The 22,984-nt window shown below is 49.3% G+C and overlaps 1 protein-coding gene across 1 annotated transcript in view; it reads right to left on the reverse strand.

Moving 5' to 3' along the window:
• KANK3 (KN motif and ankyrin repeat domains 3) overlaps positions 1-16,961 on the reverse strand; it is a 28,782-nt gene extending 11,821 nt beyond the window's left edge. Inside the window, exons 1-3 of the mRNA XM_033136877.1 lie at positions 16,882-16,961; positions 3,201-3,284; positions 431-2,236 (exon numbers count right to left, since the gene is read on the reverse strand). Coding sequence (XP_032992768.1) covers positions 431-2,236; positions 3,201-3,237 — 1,843 coding nt within the window. The 5' untranslated portion in view covers positions 3,238-3,284; positions 16,882-16,961. The remainder of the gene's footprint in view (positions 1-430; positions 2,237-3,200; positions 3,285-16,881) is intronic.
• Between the last annotated feature and the right edge of the window lie 6,023 nt (positions 16,962-22,984).

Below are 22,984 nucleotides of genomic sequence, written 5' to 3' on the forward strand. Positions count from 1 at the left end.
CTTCCTAGGGGCAGCCGCAGTTATTGTATGGCTCAAGTCTTCCTGGTAAAAGATCTGCCCATGAGGCTATACTCAAGGCTCCCTCAACAACCACACCCCTCTTCCCTCTAGCTGTTCTTCCCAGGCAGGGACGAAATGCACTAGAACTAACTGAACCGCGCTGAAGCGCATTGAAATGCATGAGTGGTGCAGAATGGATGCTTTACTGGGGAAAAAAGGGAAGGCCCCCCCTCCACCCGCCAGATCTCCAGCTGCTGTCTCCCAGTCTGGAGGGAAGCGCACTTTGCACGTACTCAGAGGTCCGAAATCAATAAATAAAACCCAGCCTAAGCTCCAGGATGCAAAAGCAGTAGAAATGGGAACATTCGGATTTCGGGCAGGTTGCAAACAGACTTGGGCTTTGAGCCATGTTTAACCGAAGGAGGCTCACCAGCGCCTGTGGGATTTTCCCCGGAATCCTGTTCCACACACACATACTCCCGGTCCCTCGTCATGGACTGAGGGAGCAAGTCCAGATCCACACCCAAACTCTCCGTTTGCAGGGATGCTTCCGAAAGTTCTTCACGGCCCGGCAGCTTTTCGCGTTCTGAGTCTTCCGGCACGGATGCTTCTGCAGCTGTGCCTCGGTCCAGTTCTGCCGGGGCGGATCTGCCACCCTCCCTCGGAGCTTTGCTTTCCGCCTCCGGGACAATCTGGGCAGCTTTACCCCCACATTGCACAGGGGCAAGATCTGGAGAGCCAACTCCGACACTGGTCACTTGAAGACAGCAGTGGACGGCCTTGTCTGCCATTTCGATGTGGCTGCCCACAGCTTGGCACCGCATGGCTGGAGCAGCTTCTGTGCCCACCTCCACTGTCAGCGGCTGGGCCATGGTCTCCTTGCTGGTCAAACTCTTTGGCAACCTTGAGCAGACTTCCACCCTCAGCTCCTCGAGTTCATCACTGGCCTCCTGCAGGTGTCCCTCCAACAAGGAGATGACCTCTCGTTGATGCTGGACAGTCTGCTGAAGAAGCTGGATTTCCTTCTCGGCCTCCGACGAAACCCCGAGTAAGGACTCCATGACCCACACCTCTGCGTCCTTGGTGTCAGCTTCTCGGCCGGCGGCCACCTCTCGACTCGGCTTATGGCACCGGTAGTAGAAGACCGCCTCGTTCATGTCCACCTCCTCTCCAACGCCAACAGATCGGCACGTAGGCTCTCCAGTTTTGGAAGGGAGAACTGCTCCTCTGCTCGTCTTCCTGGCTCTTTCTGAACCGGACAGTTTCTCCGTCAGTCTCTTCAACTCGGTGATTTTACTTGTCCTCGCTTTTGAAGGTTCGCCGTCGTTTTGGACCTCAGCACTGACCCGAGGGCCTTCCTTGCCTGCGTCCGGAGCCCCTTCATTCGGAGACTTGGGAGGGAAGTTGAAGACACAAGTCTCGCCTCCGTCCATCTCCAGCTTCTCCCACAGCCCGGCCAGCAGCTGCTCCTTCTCCTCCTTCAACCTGCAGACCTCCTTTTCTAGAACGGGGATGGTCTTCACCTGCTCCTCCAGCTCCTTCAGCTGCTTGAGGGCTGTTGCCATCTGCTCACGGACGTGCTGGAGGTGGGCAGGACCGGCGGCCGTGGCTGGAGTGCTCCTTCCTGAATTGGAGGGGCTTAACTTTATGGAAGCTGCAAGGCTTTCCCCCGTCAGAGAGTGATCTGGAGAAGACACAACCCTGGGAGGGCTACCTGGCACCCTGTTGGTGCCAGAGGGTCCCACTGCCAGCAGATCCAGTTGCTCTTCTTCCAACCGTTTGCTCGTCTCCTGCAAGGTTTCCTCCACGCGTTTGTTCCTCATCAGCGATTTGGGAGGAGGTGGAGGAAGGAGGTGGATGATGGGAGACGGAGACGCGGGGAGCGAGGCCTGTTTGCTCACGGGCTCCTTGATGTCGGATGAACTACCCCACAGCCTGTGGCGTGGGGAGAAGGCTGGTTTCCGATCCGCGCTGGTGGCCGACGAAAGGGACTCCGTGGAGGTCCAGCCGCTGGTTTGGCCCCGGGAAGAGTTCGGCCCGGCCTGCTTGGCCCCCTTGGACTTGCGCTGTGGCAGAAGCTTCCGGAAGCTTTGGCCTTTCTCAATATCGTCGACGTACTTGAGGAAGTCGAGATCCAGCAGGAAGCCGTAGGGGGTCTCCAGCGAGTAGGACGCCTTGTCTCCATCCTCCTCCTCCTCCTCCTCCTGGTCGCGGTACAAGAAAGGTCCCCCAAGATCTGAAAGCAAGCATGGACACAAACATGTTTCAAACGAGGAGCCGTCAAGGCAGTATGAACTCTTCAGCGCAGCCTAGAACAAGAGTTCCCCAACCTTTCCGGGTCCGTGCGGCCATTTGGAATTTCCTAAACATATTGTGGGCACCAGCACAAGATGGCTACCATGGGGGGGGAGGGGCTTGGCCAGTCGCAAATCGGTTTGTTGCTCGTTATGTTGAACTAGAACCAGTTCCTTTTTTAAAAAAATGAACCACTCAAGCTCTTGCATCCAAGTAAACCTACTGAAATTAATGGATCAGAGTTTGTTGTGTGGATGTTGTTGCTGTTAAATTTCTATACTTCCCTTCAGAGTGGCTGGGGAGACCCGGCCAGATGGGCGGGGTATAAATAAATTGTTATTATTATTATTATTATTATTATTATTATTATTATTATTCACAGGGTACTGGGCAGCTTGCAGTATAAAAAAACCTCTGGGGTTGTGTGCTCATCTCGCTTTACTGGCTGAGGGAGCCGGCGTTTGTCCGCAGACAGCTTCCGGGTCATGTGGCCACCATGACTAAGCCACTTCTGGTGAACCAGAGCAGCGCACGGAAACGCCGTTTACCTTCCCGCCGGAGCGGTACCTATTTATCTACTTGCACTTTGATGTGCTTTCAAACTGCTAGGTGGGCAGGAGCAGGGACCGAGCAACGGGAGCTCATTCCGTCATTGCGGGGATTCGAACCGCCGACCTTCTGATCGGCAAGCCCTAGGCTCTGTGGTTTAGACCACAGCGCCAACCGAGTCCCTTTGGCATATGTCCCACTAAATCCTACTCAAGAGTAGACCCATTGTAGTTAAATGCCACTATGAACTTAGAACTGTTTGTTTCAGAGGATCTGGTCTGGGAACGCCTATCATGGCATGCGACCCAAGGTCCTTATTGCAAGCAGAGTGAAATAAACTGCAGATTTCTCATTACCTGGGAGATTTTGATTCAGGTGTGCGGGCTGGGCCATTTTCTTCTGCTGGATGCTCCCGAAGTTTCTGACAAGGCAATGCGAACCTAGAAGAGGTGGGGAAGAGTAACACTTGGGAGTTAAGATTTATATATATATTTTTTCTGTACCACTAAAAGCTGTGGGAGATACTGGAGTAAGCAAGCATTGGGCTCCCCTGCATGGTCAGAGCTGTCAACTTTTCCCTTTTCTTGCAAGGAATCCTATCGGAATAAGGGTATTTCCCTTTTAAAAAAGGGAAAAGTTGACAGCCATGGCATGTCTGGCAATGTCGTGCACCTTTACCTGCAAGTGAGCCCCAATTGAATTGGCGGGGTTTACTTCTGAATAAACATTCTGAGGCTTGCCCCACCACAATATGTCTAAAAACAGGTAATGAGCCCTTGGCAGACCCTGTTGACTTCTGAGATCCCAAGCCAAATCTCTGGAACAAGGAGGACTAGGAACTTACTTTAAAAAAAAAAAAAAGTGACAGCTGAAATTGTCAAGAAACTGAATCCAGAGCCCAATGAAACATTCTCATGCCCTCCCTCCCTCCCGACCCACCCAACGCACACACAGTGTGCAGAATCACAGAAGATGCACCACCTGGTTTATAAACCCACCTCCTGGGGCCCTGGACCTTCCCACTTCCAGCTGGTTCTGAACCCCCGACCCCTTGTTTTGCTCTCAACAAATTGGCAAAGTCACAGGGGGGTGGAGGACTTTCCCCATTGCAGCTATCCCCGAGCGACAACAAGCCTCTGAGCACGTGCAGACTACCTCCACCCCGGGAGAGAAGCGACAAGCGAGCCACCTGGGATTTAGAAGCATGCGTCTTCCAGGCCTCCAGGCTGATAAATTGGAAAAAAAAAATCCCTCCTTGTTAGGACTTGCCTGCTTGGGATCAGCGCACATTCCTCTTTCCGTCCTCTGGCAGCATCTCCGCATTGGCTCACATCCTAGACGCCTGCCTTTCGGAGCATAGCTTCATTCCTGCCCCGGGACCGTGCGAGTTTTCTCGACAGCAAACCCACCCCCCACCACGTAACACCCGCAAGTCCAGCTCTGCAGCTTTTGCCTCGGCTGAATTGCCCGCTCATCCCAAACGGCTGCAGATGTTCAGCTTGTCGTTGCTTTTTTTCCCCCCCAACGACGCAAATCAGACGTCCAGCTATTTTAATGTGGCCGAAGGGTGGAGTGTTTTTAGTTTAGTGCACAGAGAACCCAGACAGGAATTAATACACGTGTGTGTGTGTGTGTTTAAAGTACGCCTTGCATGCTTGCACGAATCAGGACAGCGGACGTGTTTGGGACACCAAATGGCATTCTCCAAAGCGGTCTCTGGGACCATTTCCTGCCGCTTTGGAGCGCTTTCAGACGCTGCTTCTCGGCTGGGCAGCATCAATCAATCACACATTCTAAAATTAGCTTCCCTTGCGGAGATGAAGGGCCCTTAGAAAACAGCACTCCCTGCCTCTTCCCCTCGAAATGCCAGGAATGAGGCCTTTTCAAAATCCCTGGACCAGTGGAAACAGCAAAAGGAAAATAATAAGAGGGACAGGACAGAGAGCCATCTCTCAGCTGGGGAACATCCTTGGGGCAGATACCTTTCTGCCAAGCTGATATGCTCCAAGTGTCCCGATTTTCCAGTGACAGACCCAGAATTACAAGAGCCATCACAGGTTCCGATTTGATCCCTGAATGTCCCTGAATTTACCTTTTCCTCCACGCCTCGGAGAGCAATTTTAAAAAGCGGTGCTTGTCTGTGTAGGGGCAAAAACAGAGCCCTGTTTATCATGAAAATAAAATCTCTGCACCAAATGAAGGGAATGGTGAAGCTGGCGTATGAAGCCTTTCCTATAATTTTGAAGGGAAAAGTCACCCATCCACCTTAAATTATTTCATTGCAATGCTTCCGTTTCTTAGGAAATGCATGGAGTGTTTATTCCTTTATTGTAAATGGAGCCTGACACCGTCTACTCAGAAGTAAGCCCCACTGTATTCAATGGAGCTGACTCCCAGGTGATTGGGTCAGGACTGGGCAGCCTCACACTGCAATCATGTGCATTTTTTTTACTCAGAACTAAGTCATACTGATTTCAATAGAATTTACTCTCTGGTATGCTGTGGGTTAAACCACAGAGCCTAGGGCTTGCTGATCAGAAGGTCGGTGGTTCAAATCCCCACGACGGGGGTGAACTCCTGTTGCTCGGTCCCTGCTCCTGCCCACCTAGCAGTTCGAAAAAACGTCAAAGTGCAAGTAGATAAATAGGTCCTGCTCCAGCGGAAAGGTAAATGGCGTTTCCGTGCGCTGCTCTGCTTCGCCAGAAGCGGCTTTGTCATGCTGGCCACATGACCCGGAAGCTGTACGCTGGCTCCCTCGGCCAGTAACGCGAGATGAGCGCCGCAACCCCAGAGAAGAAGAAGAGGAAGAAGAGTTTGGATTTGATATCCCGCTTTTCACTACCTGAAGGAGTCTCAAAGCGGCTCACATTCTCCTTTCCCTTCCTCCCCCACAACAAACACTCTGTGAGGTGAGTGGGGCTGAGAGACTTCAAAGAAGTGTGACTAGCCCAAGGTCATCCAGCACCTGCATGTGGAGGAGCGGGGAAGCGAACCCCGTTCCCCAGATTACGAGTTAACGCCCCACCTTTTTTCCCATGACAGGGGCTCAAGACAGCTTGCAGTTAGTTTTATTTCATTCCATTCCATTTATCCGCGGAAGTTTGTCGCCCAAGGCGGAAAGGTTGCAATTTGCTCAAGGTGACCGACGTTGATGTGTTCGTGGCATCTGTGCGCGGGAGAAGCTTTCTGATGTGGACAAGGATGTCCCTATTTTCATCATCAGAGAAATGTCGGAGGGTGCCCAAGTTCCATTGCAAGGCAAAAAGGAATGGCACTGTCCGGAGAGGGAAAGTCACACGGCCCCCTCCCCATTTATGTGACGAAAACCACTGGCAGCTATTGTGACACACCCATTTTCATCTGTATAGCTTTGCAACTTTGTTGAGACATCATGCCTTCCTGCTGACCTTATTTACGGGGAAATGGAGCATTATCTGCTTTCCGGTACCCCTAGCCTCTGGGTTCGGAGGCATTTTGAGGGCCGGGTGCTTTAATTAATTAACTAACCTGTCAATTAAATTCCTATGCGGGTGGAACAGGAGGCAGTGACAGCCACCAGCCTAGAGGACTTTGAAAGAGAATTAGACAAATTCATGGGGGCTGTTGAGAGCCACCAGCCACAACTATGTTCTGCCTCCATGGTGGGTCAAGACTGTATTCTGGTTCTCCAGAGGGCAGGACCTAAACCGGTGGGTCCAAGTTACAAGACAGGAGTTTCCAACACGACATTGTTGTTGTTGTTCAGTCGTTCAGTCGTGTCCGACTCTTCGTGACCCCATGGACCAGAGCACGCCAGGCACGCCTATCCTTCACTGCCTCTCGCAGTTTGGCCAAACTCATGTTAGTCGCTTCGAGAACACAGTCCAACCATCTCATCCTCTGTCGTCCCCTTCTCCTTGTGCCCTCCATCTTTCCCAACATCAGGGTCTTTTCTAGGGAGTCTTCTCTTCTCATGAGGTGGCCAAAGTACTGGAGCCTCAACTTCAGGATCTGTCCTTCTAGTGAGCACTCAGGGCTGATTTCTTTAAGGATGGATAAGTTTGATCTTCTTGCAGTCCATGGGACTCTCAAGAGCCTCCTCCAGCACCAGAATTCAAAAGCATAAATTCTTCGGCGATAGCCTTCTTTATGGTCCAGCTCTCACTTCCGTACATCACTACTGGGAAAACCATAGCTTTATCTATACGGACCTTTGTCGGCAAGGTGATGTCTCTGCTTTTTAAGATGCTGTCTAGGTTTGTCATTGCTTTCCTCCCAAGAAGCAGACGTCTTTTAATTTCATGACTGCTGTCACCATCTGCAGTGATCATGGAACCCAAGAAAGTAAAATCTCTCACTGCCTCCATTTCTTCCCCTTCTATTTGCCAGGAGGTGATGGGACCAGTGGCCATGATCTTAGTTTTTTTTGATGTTGAGCTTCAGACCATATTTTGCACTCTCATTAGGAAGAGCTTAAGAGCTTTTCAACAGTGGAACGGTCTCCCTCGGATGGTGGTGGGCTCTCCTTGCTTGGAGGTTTTTAAGCAGAGGCTGGGTGGTCATCTGTCAGGGATGCTTCTGCTGAGATTCCAGCATTGCAGGGGGTTGGACTAGATGGAACCCCTTCCAACAATTCAATGGTTCTAAACTCCTGACCCCTCCCCCAATTTTAGGCATCATTAGCCTCTGTGGCCAACAACACCAGCATGCCCCAAATTGGGCAAAACGGCTCACTTGGCACTGAACTGGTTTCGGAATTCTCCCCATCGTAAAAACAACAGCGTTGAGCCGGGTTGCCGGCGCAGAATTCAAAAATGGTTTTAGAAACATGCGAGACCCAGGGAAGCATTCAAAGTGGCAGAGCTCCCTGGGAACGACAGGAAGTCGCAGGGGTAGGATTCTGCGACTGGATCGGGGCCAGGAAGTGATCTCATTGTCTGACGGAGCTGCAAGCATTAAGCCCAGATGCAGCAGGACCTCTCCCCCCACCAAAAAAAAGAGTGCGGGTGGGAAAATATTTGTTCCTGGCGCTGTGAGCCGAGAGAAATGGGTGGGGAGAAGCCAGCCGAAAGGCAGTCCCACCTTATCAGGTCAAAAGCGGGTTACTTTCTAGATAACTCCTGGGCCAATGAAAACACAAGCCGGGTCCAGATCCCACGTCGACCAGAGAGCCCCACACAAAGCAGCAAATTTTCACCGACCATCACTGGATACGGATCACAGGCTTGGAAGTGACTTGGGGTATCATCCAAGGTGCTGGCCCAAACCCATAACGATATAATGGGCTGTTTCTGCCTTTAGTCGGAATCAGCTGATCGGCGGTGGGGGCACGCTTTGCTCCAGCAAAAGAATTGGGAGTTCGCCAAGTCAAATCGATACCTGACCCATACCTGGCATCACTTATGATGGCAGATAGGCCTAGGAGGTGTGGGGGGGGGGAGTAGCCCTTTGGGTTGAAGCCCCGGGGCATATTGTGTCCATTGGTTGGGGACAGGGGCTGCAGACTTTCAGAAGAAGAAGAAGAAGAAGAGTTTGGATTTGATATCCCGCTTTATCACTACCCGAAGGAGTCTTAAAGCGGCTAACATTCTCCTTTCCCTTCCTCCCCCACAACAAACACTCTGTGAGGTGAGTGGGGCTGAGAGACTTCAAAGAAGTGTGACTAGCCCAAGGTCACCCAGCAGCTGCATGTGGAGGAGCGGGGACGCGAACCCAGTTCCCCAGATTATGAGACTGCCACTCTTAACCACTACACCACACTGGCTCTCAGAGTTCTGTCTGGAATGGAAACTACCTTGGTTTGAAGATTGGCTGGACGCAGAGGAGTGGTGGGAGGCACCAGCTGGGATGCCAAGGGAAGAAGATTCAGAGCCTGGGGGTTGGTGGTGGGACGACGATGAGTGGGCAGAGGGAGCAGACTGGGAAGAGGGGATGTCGGAAGCTGTCAGTACATTTCCGAGCACAATTCAAAGTGTTGGTGTTGACCTTTAAAGCCCTAAACGGCCTCGGTCCTGTATACCTGAAGGAGCGTCTCCACCCCCATCATTCAGCCCGGACACTGAGATCCAGCGCCGAGGGCCTTCTGGCGGTTCCCTCACTGCGAGAAGCAAAACTACAGGGAACCAGGCAGAGGGCCTTCTCGGTAGTGGCGCCCGCCCTGTGGAACGCCCTCCCATCAGAAGTCAAGGGAATAAACAACTACCTGACATTCAGAAAACACCTAAAGGCAGCCCTGTTTAGGGAAGTTTTTAATTTGTGACTCTGTATTGTATTTTGATATTTGTTGGAGGCCGCCCAGAGTGGCTGGGGAGACCCGGCCAGATGGGCGGGGTATAAATAATAAATTATTATTATTATTATTATGAAGGGGTAACAGGGTTTAGTGAGCAGGGGGAGTCTGTGGCAGAGAGCAGTCCAGAGGCAGAAGCAGGAGAGGAGGGAGGCGAAGAGGCTGAGATGAGTCAGGCTGGTGAAGAGTCGCAGGGGTATCTCCAACAAGCTGCCCACCATCATCTACCAGAACCAGGAGAGGCATTAAAAGGGTGCAGGAGAGGTTGGCTTCACAAAGGCACAGTCTCAGATTGTTTGGGAGAAACACTGGAGGGGAGGAGACTTAGGCCGTTGTGGGGAGGCATGGACTGCTTTATGGGGGCAAGTCCTGCCAGAGATGAGTTGCTCTGCTCATTTAAGTCTGGCACTCCTGTGCAGATCCTGTTTTTGCTAATAAAGCATTAACCCCAACTTGCACAGTGTGATTTACTGCTGGCTCAATTCATCCAAGGTCGGTAATGGAAATCACGAAAACGGCTGGCCACCTGTCAGGGATTCTTTAGCTATGTTTCCTGCATTGCAGGGGGGCTGAACTTGACTGGGTGCCTTCCGACTCTGCGATCATGTGATTCTATGAATGTGAGCAGCGGTATCCCCTATCTTTTCTTCGTTAGGTCCTCAAATATTAAGCAAATAATTACATATTTTTCTGTATCGCTTTTGATGGTTCCCCTTCCATCGAAACATTAGTTTCGGCCATGGCAGATAGCAACACCAACAATGTACGTTTCAGCAGAAGCGAAACTGCAGCAGAAAAGAAACAGTGCAGAGTGCGGTCAACACAGAACCACATCTGGATACATTAGAGCAGCGGTTGTTACCATTTTTTTTAGTCTGGGGGCAACATTGCTACTGCTCCAGGAGCCACATTCTGGCAGTGTGCATGTGTGTGGAGGGGGGCGGGGAGGATGAAGATTGCCAGATTGGGTGGCCAGCTACAGGAGATCATGGGGTGCTAACTTCAGGAACTTAAGCAGACAGATATATTAATCATTGCCCTTTTGCAACCAAGTTCATGTTTCCGGCACAAGTAGGCCACTTCCTATGGAAGCTTATATCTCCAGGGACCAGCTCACCTCTTGCACCAATTCTGAAACTGTTTTGCTTCTCCGAACCAGAGTGGCATAGTGGTTAGAGTGACTCTCTACACACAATTCTGAGCACAATTCAAACTGTTGGTGCTGACCTTTAAAGCCCTAAATGGCCCTGTAGACCTGAAGGAGCGTCTCCACCCCCATTGTCTAACCCGGACACTGAGGTCCAGCTCCGAGGGTCTTCTGGTGGTTCCCTCACTGCAAGAAGTGAGGTTACAGGAAACCAAGCAGAGGGCCTTCTCAGTAGTGGCACCCGCCCAGTGGAATGCCCTCCCATCAGATGTCAAGGAAATAAATAACTATCTGACTTTTAGAAGACATCTGAAAGCAGCCCTGTTTAGGGAAGTTTTTAATGCTTGATGTTTTATCATGTTTTTAATATTCTGTTGATGGTGAGACGCGGGTGGCGCTGTGTTCTAAACCACAGAGCATAGGGCCTGCCAATCAGAAGGCCAGCGGTTCGAATCCCAGCAATGGGGTGAGCTCCCGTTGCTGGGTCCCTGCTCCTGCCCACCTAGCAGTTTGAAAGCACGTCAGAGTGCAAGTAGATAAATAGGTACCGCTCCAGCGGGAAGGTAAACGGCGTTTCCGTGCGCTGCTCTGGTTCACCAGAAGCGGCTTAGTCGTGCTGGCCACATGACCCAGAAAAACTGTCTATGGACAAATGCTGGCTCCCTTGGCCAGTAAAGCAAGATGAGCGCCGCAACCCCAGAACCATCCGCGACTGGACTTAACTGTCAGGGGTCCCTTTAGCTTTAATATTCTGTTGGGAGCCACCCGGAGTGCCTCTCTGCCTAAACCTATCACACAGGGTTTTTGTGGGAATTAAACAAGGAGGTGAAAGAACCATGTCTTGGGCTCCTTGGAGAAAACTGGTGGGGTCCAAAATGTCAGGAATAAAAACCAACGAAAACAAATAAGGAGCACTGCTCCCGTGAAACCCCCACAGGCAGGATGGGCTTCCCAGAAGAGGGAGGAGGAGTGGGGGACATGGAAAATAAATCCCATGAAAGGAAGTGGGACAGGGTGGGAAGAATCCTAGCTTCCGCAGGAGAAGGGAAATTACAGAGGGCCTCCATCCGTTGTGGGAAGAAAACCATTGTCTTGCTTGGCACGGCTGCCAAGAACAGCGGCCCGGGCGACATCACAGGCTTCCTGGAGAGCAAACAGACAGCAGACTAACCACTGGCTGGGCCATGCTCATAATCGGTAGCAGCAGCACACCCTTACTGAAAAGCACGGATGTGAGCAGAAAGCTGCCACATATATTTGCTCCCCCCCCCCCCATTTTGCAGGTCCCCATGTTCCCACCTTTAAGGGTGTAGCACAGGTGTAGGGGGGTGGAGCCTTGGACCCTCCAGGTTCTTGCTGAACTACAACTTCCAACAGCCCCAGCCAACATGGCCAATGGCCGGCGAGGATTGAATTTGTGAGTTTTAGCGTGGCAGCAGCTACACTTTGGAACTCCCTGCCGGTTGAGATGGGCCATAGATTCCTCATTTGAGATCCCTGCATTGAAGGGGGTTGGACTAGATGACTCTCAGAGGTCCCCTCCAACTCTGCAATTCTACAGTTCTCTGACATCAGAGTATACATGCCATTGTACATACATACATATCCTTTATTCGACCGATAGTCAGAAAGAAAGAAAGAAAGAAACATTTCTCAATACAAAATTATAGAACTAATAAAAAAAAACACATCACAATTAAAATAGGGCAGCACTAGTAAACCTCATACAGATAACCCACATCGAGACATTCGATTTTGCACTTCCGACACTTGAGCGCCAGGAAGAGGAATTTAGCCACAGATAGCCATCCTTCTTTGCTGTCATTTCTATAAGGTGTTGTAAGTCTTCATAGAATTGGTCAATTTCAGTTTCTTCAGCACTGGTAGTTGGTGCATAAACTTGGATTACTGTGATGTTAAAAGGTCTGCCTTGGATTCGTATCGAGATCATTCTATCATTTTTTAAATTGCATCCCAGTACAGCTTTCGCCACTCTTTTGTTGACTATGAGGGCCACTCCATTTCTTTTACGGGATTCCTGCCCACAGTAGTAGATATGATAGTCATCCGAACTGAATTCGCCCATTCCTGTCCATTTTAGTTCACTGATGCCTAGGATGTCAATGTTTATTCTTGCCATCTCATTTTTTACCACATCCAGCTTACCAAGGTTCATGGTTCTTACATTCCAGGTTCCTATGCAATACTTTTCTTTACAGCATTGGACTTTCCTTTCGCTTCCAGGCATATCCGCAACTGAGCGTCCTTTCGGCTTTGGCCCAGCCGCTTCATCAGCTCTGAATCTACTTGTACTTGTCCTCCGCTCTTCCCCAGTAGCATGTTGGACACCTTCCGACCTGAGGGGCTCATCTTCCAGCGTCATATCTTTTATATGCCTGTTGTCTTTGTCCATGGAGTTTTCTTGGCAGGGATACTGGAGTGGCTTGCCAGTTCCTTCTCCAGGTGGATCACGTTTGGTCCAAACTCTCCACTATGACCTGTCCATCTTGACCTGTCCATAGCTTCCCTGAGTAACTCAAGCCCCTTCGCCACGACAAGGCAGTGATCCATGAAGGGGGCAACAAGGCTATTTTCCCAGTGGGCTTATTCAGCAGATATGCTACCTGCCTTTCTCTTAATCGAGAGCTAAACAGAGATAAATATGGGGCTATGAGATATTGCCTTAAATCGTTATAAAAGGGACAACTCACTAGAATGTGTTCTGTGGATTCTACCTCTCCTAAAGCACAATGGCACGTTCTCTGATCATATGGAATTCAACTAAATATTCCCCTCAAAACCGCCGAGTCAAGAACGTTCAGTCTGGCTGCAGTGTGAAGTCTGCGGTATTCCACATAGTGGATATCCGCCAGGTAACGGGCTGGTGCAGCCCAATACACCTGCTCCCCCAGAAACATGCCATTGTTGCACACTTTCCCGGGTCTGCTTAAAACATTTTTGTTTGTTTAGGCAAATCTACCCTGACGCACAGAAGTTGCAGGCATTACAAACCTCTAGCTTATTGTTGGTTTTAATTAGTTTTGAATGTTTTAAAGACACCTGTTTTTAACTGTCTTTTATTGATAATTTTAATGGGGTGTTGTTGTTGTTTTTGGTAAACAGCTTTAAATAAAACAAATGTAGCAAATCATTTATTTATTTATACTAAAATTGTTAAGCATTATCTTACAACAAATTGGGAGCTTTTCCAAAGCTTTCTGCTCATTGGAAGCTGCAAAGGAAACTCACTCCAGAGATTTCCTTCACCTCAGCTTTTCATGGAATCATAGGGTCTTCTAAGGGTCTTCTAGTGACTAGTCCAACCCCCTGCAATGCAGGAATCTTTGATCCAAGGTAGGGCTCAGACCCACAACCTCCCATCTCCCTCTCAGTCTCCTAATAGCCTTAGCCTTTTTTGCTGCTGCATCACACAGCTATCCAGGAATGATAAAATGTGAGTAAAATCTTCCTGCTGAGAGGAGGAGCTGTTTGAAAATGGAACAGACTCCCTTGGAAGGTGGTGAGCTGAGCTCTCCTTCGCTGGATGATTCTAAACAGAGGCTGGACAGCTGTCTGTCGGGGATTTTTTGTAGCTGTGACTCCTGCATTGTAGGGGGGTTGGACTAGATGACACTTGGGGTCCCTTCCAACGCTACCATCCCATGATTACCGTCATTCCTAAATGTTAAACTGCTTCATCTCTGCACAATTGTCATCGGAAGGTCTGACGCCAATGCGTTCTAACGTGGGAAACATCACAGAGAATGTGAGAAAGTTATATGTTGAAATAAAAATTTTATGAAAATGATGTACTGGTGGTATTTAACTCCTAGCAAATTAGCAAAAATGTATAAAACGTGCTCAAATGTATGCTGGAAATGTGAGAAAGAAGAAGGCACCTTTTATCATATGTGGTGGAATTGTAAGGTAGTAAAAGGATTTTGGGAAATGATATATAATGAGTTGGAAAAAAATGTTTAAAACAACCTTTGTTAAAAAGCCCGAAGCCTTCCTTTTAGGAATTCTAGGTGCCGAAATCCCAAGGGAACAGAAAAGACTATTTATGTGACCACGGCTGTGTCTGTTATTGGCCCAGAGATGGAAAGAAGATAAAGTTCCTACCAGATAAGAATGACAGATGAAGTTGATGGACTATGCTGAAATGGCTAAAATGACCGGAAGAATCAGAGGAGTCAAGAGAGTCAAGGGGCAAAGCGATTATATGGAGACGAAATATGGACTTAAATCCACACAGAGACATTGTTTGCGTTGATTTATCTTGCTTGTTGGAATATATCAGAGGCTGTGAAAATATTGAAGGACAGAAGACAAAGGACAACAGTTGAGCAAATACCTGGGGAGTTTGAAGCATGGGAACTCCCACATAAATTTAAATAATAATGAAATAATAATTCGGTAGATTTGGAACTTTTTTTTTAAATTGATAATTGGATAAATAATTTGGAATGTAATTTGGAATGTTTCAATGTGATCTTGTTATATTGGAAACTTTAATAAAAATGATTTGGCAAAAAAAGGAAGAATCAGAAATCAGGAAGACCAAAATTTTAATAAGGAATGGGGGAAATTTATAGCTTACCTTAAAGACCATTGTAAACAGTTAAAATCGTTAGTAGGATTGGAATAACACTTGTAGTTTAAGAGTGAATTCTGCACACAATTTGGATGGTCATAACAATAGGATCCACAAAGTGGGGGAGGAGATTCCTTGGAATCTTGTTTTTTATTATTTATGTTGGATATACAGGTGAAACTCGAAAAATTAGAATATCGTGGAAAGGTTCATTTCTTCGAGTAATTCAACTTAAAAGGTGAAACTAATATATGACATAGACTCATGACATGCAAAGCAAGATATGTCAAGCCTTTATTTGTTATAATTGTGATGATTATGGCGTACAGCTGATGAGAACCCCAAATTAACAATTTCAGCTTTGGGGTTTTCATCAGCTGTATGCCATAACCATCACAATTACAGTGGTACCCCGCTAGACGAATGCCTCGCAAGACGAAAAACTCGCTAGACGAAGGCATTCGTCTAGCGGAAGGCTGCCCCGCAAGACGAAAAAGTCTATGGGGCTGCCTCGCAAGACGAAAAATTTTCGTCTTTTTTTTTTTTTTTTCGTTTTGCGGAGCGCGGCTGTCATTGCCGCTCCGCAAGACGAAAAACCCGCTAGACGAAAATTTTCGCAGAACGAATTATTTTCGTCTAGCGGGGCACCACTGTATAACAAATAAAGGCTTGACATATCTCGCTTTGTATGTCCATGAGTCTATCTCATATATTAAACTCCAGTAGCTAATGAAAACAATTGCTTACATAAATGGACTTTTCCACAATATACTAATTTTTCACCTGTATCTCTGTAAAAATTTAATTTGAAAAACCAAATAAATAAATTTCTTTTTTTTTAATAAAGAGAGAAATTGTGAGAAATTGACACCCCTCCCAGCTCCCACCCAGAGATCACAGCTCAGTTTTTATCTTTGGACAAGTTCTCCTGCCTCCCTGCAACACTTTCCCCTGAGCGGTAAAACTCTTGATTTATCAGCCTTAGGGACCGGGGCCGAGTCCAAGGCGGACAGGAAACCTGCTTCCTCTTCTAGTGAGCAGCCAGGAACCAGAGTGGAAAGCTGCCAAGGCAATTAAACCATCTGGTGCCAGAGAGAAAAAAGGAAAAACTGAATAATTTAAAGTTCTCTCACACACACTCCCGTGTGACCCACAGCTTGACTCCATTACCTGAGTTCACAGTAATGGAATCATGGAACTGTGGAGTTGGAAGGGATCCCCAAGGGTCATCTAGTCTGACCCCCTGAAATGTCGGACTAACCCTAACCCTCAGGTGCTCTTCCAAGACTCCAGCCACTCAACGCAGCTATCCTGGTTTGGTCCTATTCCCAGAATAACTTGAGGAGTCCAGAATCCTCTCTTCAACTCAGAAGTGAAAAGGTGGTTTAAAAGTGGTGATTCTAAAACTCCACTTGCAAAAATACCAGGGTCATTGGTGGTAGCATCAGAGTCCCACATCAGAGTCCTAAAGGGAATTTAAGAAGGCAGTCCAAATCACAGACGCTCAGAACCAATTCTCAGGGTGTGAGATCCCTGGCATTGCAAGGAATCCCAACGCTACAGATGAGCTTACTCCCAAAGTAAGTGTGCACAGGATTTCGTCTACTAAACAGCCCAGTTCTATACAGGATTGCCCAGAATCAAAACCCTCGACGTTCGATGCGCTTACGGAGGCTCACAGCCAGATCCTATGCAGCGCTGACTCAGAAAAGTTTCAAGTTCCAACGAGCTCAGCCTTGCTCAGAGGAGACCCGCTGGAATTGACAGGCCGGGAAGTAAGCCGTGTCTGTCGTTGAACCCGCTTTGCGCAGGGCAAACCCAACGGCTTTACTCCCAAGTCAACCTACAGAGCGCAACAGCTTTAAGGCTGGAAAATCACGCTTTGTCCGGCGGGAGCAAGCCCCATTGGAGACAGTGGCATGGGCTTCCGAGTAGACCAGATCCCAAGACCAGATGCGCCCAGAAGACCCACCCGCGCCGGAGTTGCGCAAGCCAGTGCGCCTTTCCCCCTTCCGCATTCCGCCTTACCTGTTGCCTCGGGGCTCAGCGCATCGCAGCGTTGCGCAGCTGCTCCGGGAGCCACCCGGGACGAAAGACGCGCCGAAGGCAGCGGCTGGGCTGCGAGAACATCTGGCCAATTAACAATGGAGGGCGGAGACTGCCTGGCCCAAAGGGGACTTTTTGGAGAAAGGTGGAGGGTTTCAACCTAAGACACTGGCTCTCTCTCCCCCCACCTCCCGGGCCACACTTTCAAAATAAAAATTGCCTCTCGCAGCACCGAGTGTTTTTTTTTTATGGATACATTGGAAAACAAACAGAAATAACTCCTTGCACTGCTTGATTTAAAACATGGAACACTACTTTTTTTAAAAAAATTAATTTTATTACGACCATTGGTCCATATCAAAACAACAATAACAACAATACATCATGTAACATTTGAACCGATACAATTTAAACAGTTTTCCAATTTAAAAGAGCCTCTATATATATACAAAATTTCCAGTTGGATAAGACAGTTGTATTCAATAAAATTCATTCATCCATCTAAAACTTAATTTAGACTCTATCAAATAAAATATAATTTTACAGCTAAGTTCTGGTTCCCATTAATGGTTATTTGGTTTAGCTGAGCTATCAAAATCATAAAGTGATCCATTTCTCTTCTTTTGAAGTAAAACATTAATCAGAAATCTAGCGACCATAAGGGATCTGCTCGACTCTTCATCGTTCAGTAAGTATATTAATTGGGCTTCCTTAGTTTCACCCGCAGTTCGCAATAAAAATGGAGACAGAAACCTGGTCCGAGCAGCCAGATGTAATGGACAACAAAAGATTATATGATTCAAGGATTCTATAGAACCACTATCACAGTCGCATAGAAGTGAAATCTGGCCGTTGGAGAGTCTGTTACCCATGACGTTTGACGGGAAAGGAACACTACTTCTTTATGCGATCATGGGATATCCAGAAAGCTTAAAACAATGCATGAGCTGCGCAAGAACAGGAATCATTCCCAAAATACATTTTTTCTCGCATACTTAAGTATGTATGCAAACTCAATGAGAGGTGTCAGAATCTGATTTGAGACAAGCAAACTCTCATCTCCTCACCAAGACAAAGGAGCCTTTATCTTTTCTGATCTTGATGGTATGCTATGCTACACCATACTGAAAAATGCTCAAATCAGTGATGGCCAAACTCTGGCCCTCCAGTTGTTTTGGGCCTACAACTCCCGCCATCCCTAGCTAACGGGACCAGTGGTCAGGGATGATGGGAATTCAGGGATGGATTTAGATGAAGAGAGGCCCTAGGCCAGGGGTCGTTAAAGCTTACCGGGCATGGGCCAGATCACTCCCGCGGAGATCCTCCGTGGGCCAGGCCGGCACAGCGCCGGAAATCGCTTCTGCACATGCCCAGACACCGAAAATCGCTCCGGCACAGAAGCAATTTTCAGCGTCTGGGCATGCACAGAAGTGATTTCCGGCGCCACTGACATGCACAAATGCGATTTCCGGCATTGGGGCTCCCAACAGAATATTAAAAACACGATAAAACATCAAACATTAAAAACTTCCCTAAACAGGGCTGCCTTCAGATTATCTTCTAAAAGTCAGATAGTTGTTTGTTTCCTTGACATCTGATGACAGGGCGTTCCACAGGGCGGGCGCCACCACCGAGAAGGCCCTCTGCTTGGTTCCCTGTAACCTCACTTCTCGCAGGGAGGGAACCGCCAGAAGGCCCTCGGAGCTGGACCTCAGTGTCTGGGCTGGACAATGGGGGTGGAGATACTGGGCCGAGGCCGTTTAGATTATTTTGGTTTTCTTAACTGTATGATGAAAAAGTTGTAGTAAAAATTTGTGAGTGGGGGCACAGCAAGAAAAGTGAGATGGCACAGCAAGAAAAGTGAGATGGCACAGCAAGAAAAGTGAGACTGCCTGGCCTGGAGTCCTAGGCGCATGACCGTGCAGCCCAGGGCATTTATGTGCAACGAAGAATAGCACCCACTCCAAAAGGTGTCAGGACAAATCAGATACCCTAACAAACCAGAGAGTGTTCTCTATGAGATGCCAGTGCATCCCACCTGGGCTTGGCACAGCTAAGGGCGTCTCTGCACACCAAAATAAATAAATAGACAAACTGTATAAGAGTGCTCACTAGAAGGACAGATCCTGAAGCTGAGGCTCCAAGGTTTTGGCCACCTCATGAGAAGAGAAGAGAAGACTCCCTGGAAAAGACCCTGATGTTGGGATAGATGGAGGGCACAAGGAGAAGGGGATGACAGAGGATGAGATGGTTGGACAGTGTTCTCGAAGCTACTAACATGAGTTTGGCCAAACTGCGGGAGGCAGTGGAGGATAGGGGTGCCTGGCGTGCTCTGGTCCATGGGGTCACAAAGAGTCGGACACGACTGAACGACTGAACAACATAAGAGGGAAACAGTAAATAGCTGGTGGATCTCACCCCAAAGGCTGCTTCAGGTCTGGGCGAATCATACACCCAAAGCAAACAATGTTTTTCAGGTATGCATTGCTGAGATGATATTTCCACTTGCTTTTTTATTGATGTTCTCAGCAGGTACCTGTGGGTATTATTATTGCTATGGCTCTGTGTGGGGGAACTGTGCTGTGCTGCCCTAAATCCAGTGCTTTAAAGATCTGGATGTGGATCTGACCTCTCCAGATCTGGTTCTCCAAGGTTTCAGAAAGGGGTCTTCCCCAGGCCCACCTAGAGATTCCTGGTGGCGAACCTGGGACTGGAGCTATGGACTTCCCCCCATCTTCATCCACGCTCTGAAAGCTTTTGCGCTTCATCATGTGCAATGCACACACTCAAGGCTGCTGGGAAGGCGCTGCCTTCGGGGCGCAGAAAATGCGATTATCTCACCAGCCCTGCCACAACGCCCCTTTGACATTTCGGACGGAGAGGGAAATAGCCGAGTTGGTTGGCCGCAAAGAACAGCCCTTGTCTTTCAGAACCGGGAAGTTCTGCCAGGGGAACTGAGGAACGGCAGGAGGAAGCATCCGTTTTTAGAACCATCTGAGAGCATGACCACTCATGATCAAAGGGCCTTTCATGCACATATGTATTGAAAGGGCTGCGATTTTGGGAAAACAATCTTCCTATTCAATCCAATATGCCCCCCACCCACCCACCCCGCTCCCAATGTTATGATCAACAGCTTTCAACTTTCCATTCCGTTCTGCTTTTGACCATCTACTGACCAGGGGAGCCAGCTACAGGAGCGGAAGGGGCTTCAGACCCCTCAATATTTCTAGGCAGGGGCTGAGCACCCCCCCCCAATATTGAGGGGGCCCCCATACCCCCCCTCTGGTAAGCACCAGCCTATCATGGGGGGGGGGAGGAAGGCATGGCGATTTTCACCCTCCACTTTCCCCACCGTGATCTGGGAAGGCACTCTGGCGATCCTCAAAGTCACCCACACGTTCCTGCAAGCCTGGACGGATTTGGGGGGTGGGGTGGGGAGTGACGTGTGTGATGTCATGCACATGTGACAGCCCCTCCCCCCCATTCTGGGCCCAGCTCTGCACACCTGCCAGGGGCGTAGCAAGGGGGGGCATAGGGGGCGGGCCGCCCTGGGTACCACCCGGGGGGTGACACTCCGGGGCGGAGCCCCGCCCCTGCGATTGGCGCCTTCAAACCTTCGTTCGGCCGGCACTTTTTCCGGCGCTGGCTGGCCTGCGGTGCCACGGCATGGAGGCGAGGGGCGGGCCAGTGAGGGCCCGCCCCTCGCCTCCATGCCGTGGCTCCACCCAGGGAGCCCAGCGCAGAAAAGCCGCTGAAAGGGGGAGGGGAAGGGAAGCAAAGCAGACACGTTCAAGCGCCTGCTTTGCTTCCCCTTTTCCCACTTTCAGCGGCTTTTTTTCGGTGGGAAGGGCGGGCCAGCGAGGAGGGGGCGTCATGCCAGCGACAAGCATGACGCCCCTCCTCGCTGGCCCACCCCTCGCCTCCATGCCGCATCCACGTGTGCCGTGACATCACGGCGCACGTGTCGTGCCCCGCCCCCCAGGGGGGTGCCTCTGTGCCGCCGCCCCGGGCAGCGAAGAGGCTTCCCCCACCGCTGACGCCTGCTACTGGCTACCCGCCGGTATAGATCTTTTAACATGTTATTATGTGGGTGCTAGACACCCTAAATTCTGGGTCTAATAGGTGTGCTTGGAGTGTTAAAACCAGGAAATAGGCAGACCCTGTGTATTAGGCTCAGAGACCAGGGGCTGCCTTGAGGACTCCTAAAGAGTAGGCTGAGGCGGTACTGGCTCTGCAGTCAATGGCTGACATAACTGGGCTCCTGAGCCCCACAGGGTTGCCACAGAAAGTATGTAGTTGGTCAAGGGAGCCGTGGACTCAAAAGATTGAAAACCTTTGCTTTATGGGCCCAGTTCCAGTTTATTTTGTGGCTGCAACTCTGGACTCCCACCAGGTATCCTTCTCCCACCCCCACCTCCTTTAAAATACTTTTGAGTCACCAGTTGTTCTCTTCTTTGTAGTTTAAATCAGTCAAAGTGGCCGGTTTGACTTCGTTTTGCAGCAGAAAGCCCTTACTTCCATCAGGTTTCCTTCTTTTTTCCACATTAGAACAGTTAAAGAGGTCAGTTTTCCTCCTCTTTGTAGCTTAAAGCATTTAAATGTCCAGTTCAGATTCATTTTGTGGTTGAAACTCTGGAACTCTGCCAGGTTTCCTTAACAAACAACACCACCCTTTAAAACTGTTCTGGTCGTCGTTTCCCTTCTCCTTGAGTCTTTAACCGTTAAATAGATTAGAATCAGGACTTTCAAGAGGTAACTGCTGACTTGTATCTTAGTATGTCCATGAGGTTAAGAAACACATTTTAAGTGTGAATTTCAGGTGTCCTGCATTTTGCCTTAAAAACAAAAATAAGGCTATTTTATAAATATAAGTAAATATTTATACATTTTATATGCTGTATGAATTAATCTACAATAAATTAAACGCAACATTTATAAAACAGAGAGGGAACTAAGCTGTATTTTAAATACATTATATATTTTATAAGCTGTATTTTAAATATATATTTTATAAGAGACACCAGTTACTTCCATGCCAGCAAGATGCAGCACGCCTTACACACGTGCGCCCTCTGAAGGAAGACTCCATTGCCCCACGTGCCTTCAGCTCCGCGCATGCGCTCTGAGGAGTTCCATAAATCACCGGGATTAAGAGCGAAGCTGCGCTCTCATTCCCCAGCGTGCCTTGCTCTGCCCTCCCCTGTCGGTCGTTGCGGGGGCTGGGTACTTCAAGCCCCAGCATGCCATGCGCTAGAGAACCCCCGCTGAGGAAGTTCGCATGGGGACTACACTTCCCGGCGTGCCTTGCGTGCCACCCCCCCTCTCCGTTATTTATTACAGAAAGAGCCGAGGAAGGGGGCCTCTCTGACTTGCCGTCTGAGGGAAAAGCACCATGGAAACGCACAGATAAACAACACACACCGGGAGATCACTGAGGGACGATCACGGTGGCCATTTCCCGGCGTGCCTTGCTTGTTGCCTTTTCAAGGGGAAAAGTGCTATTAACTCCTACAGAGAGGATTTGATTCCATTTCCCAGAGTGCCTTGAGCTGGCGATTGGTGGGGATAATAAACCCACCGTTTCCCAGCATGCCTTGCTGTTTGGGCGAAAGAGCTTAGTTCACCCACAGGGCGCCTTCACTCCATTTCCCAGCGGGCCTTGCGGTTCCGGCCTAGGACAGCCGAGTTAACTGTGAGGAGGCGGCGGCCTCCATTTCCCAGCGTGCCTTGCGGCCCTAGCCTATTAAAAGCCGAGTCGGCTATCGGGGAAGGAGGCAGGCCTTCGATTCTTTGAACTCATTTCCCAGCGATCCTTGCGGTCCCGGCCTGAAGAGCCCAAAGAACTATGAAGGAATGCAGGGAGGCCCGGGCGCCTTAACTCCCATTTCCCGGCGATCCTTTCGGCGGAGGACTCCATTTCCCAGCGTGCCTTGCTGAAAGCCGAGTCGGCTATCGGGGAAGGAGGCAAGCCTTCGATTCTTTGAACTCATTTCCCAGCGATCCTTGCGGTCCCGGCCTGAAGAGCCCACTGAACTATGAAGGAATGCAGGGAGGCCCGGGCGCCTTAACTCCCATTTCCCGG

Source organism: Lacerta agilis, chromosome 18 (genome assembly GCF_009819535.1).
Source record: "Lacerta agilis isolate rLacAgi1 chromosome 18, rLacAgi1.pri, whole genome shotgun sequence".
Classification (NCBI taxonomy): domain Eukaryota; kingdom Metazoa; phylum Chordata; class Lepidosauria; order Squamata; family Lacertidae; genus Lacerta; species Lacerta agilis.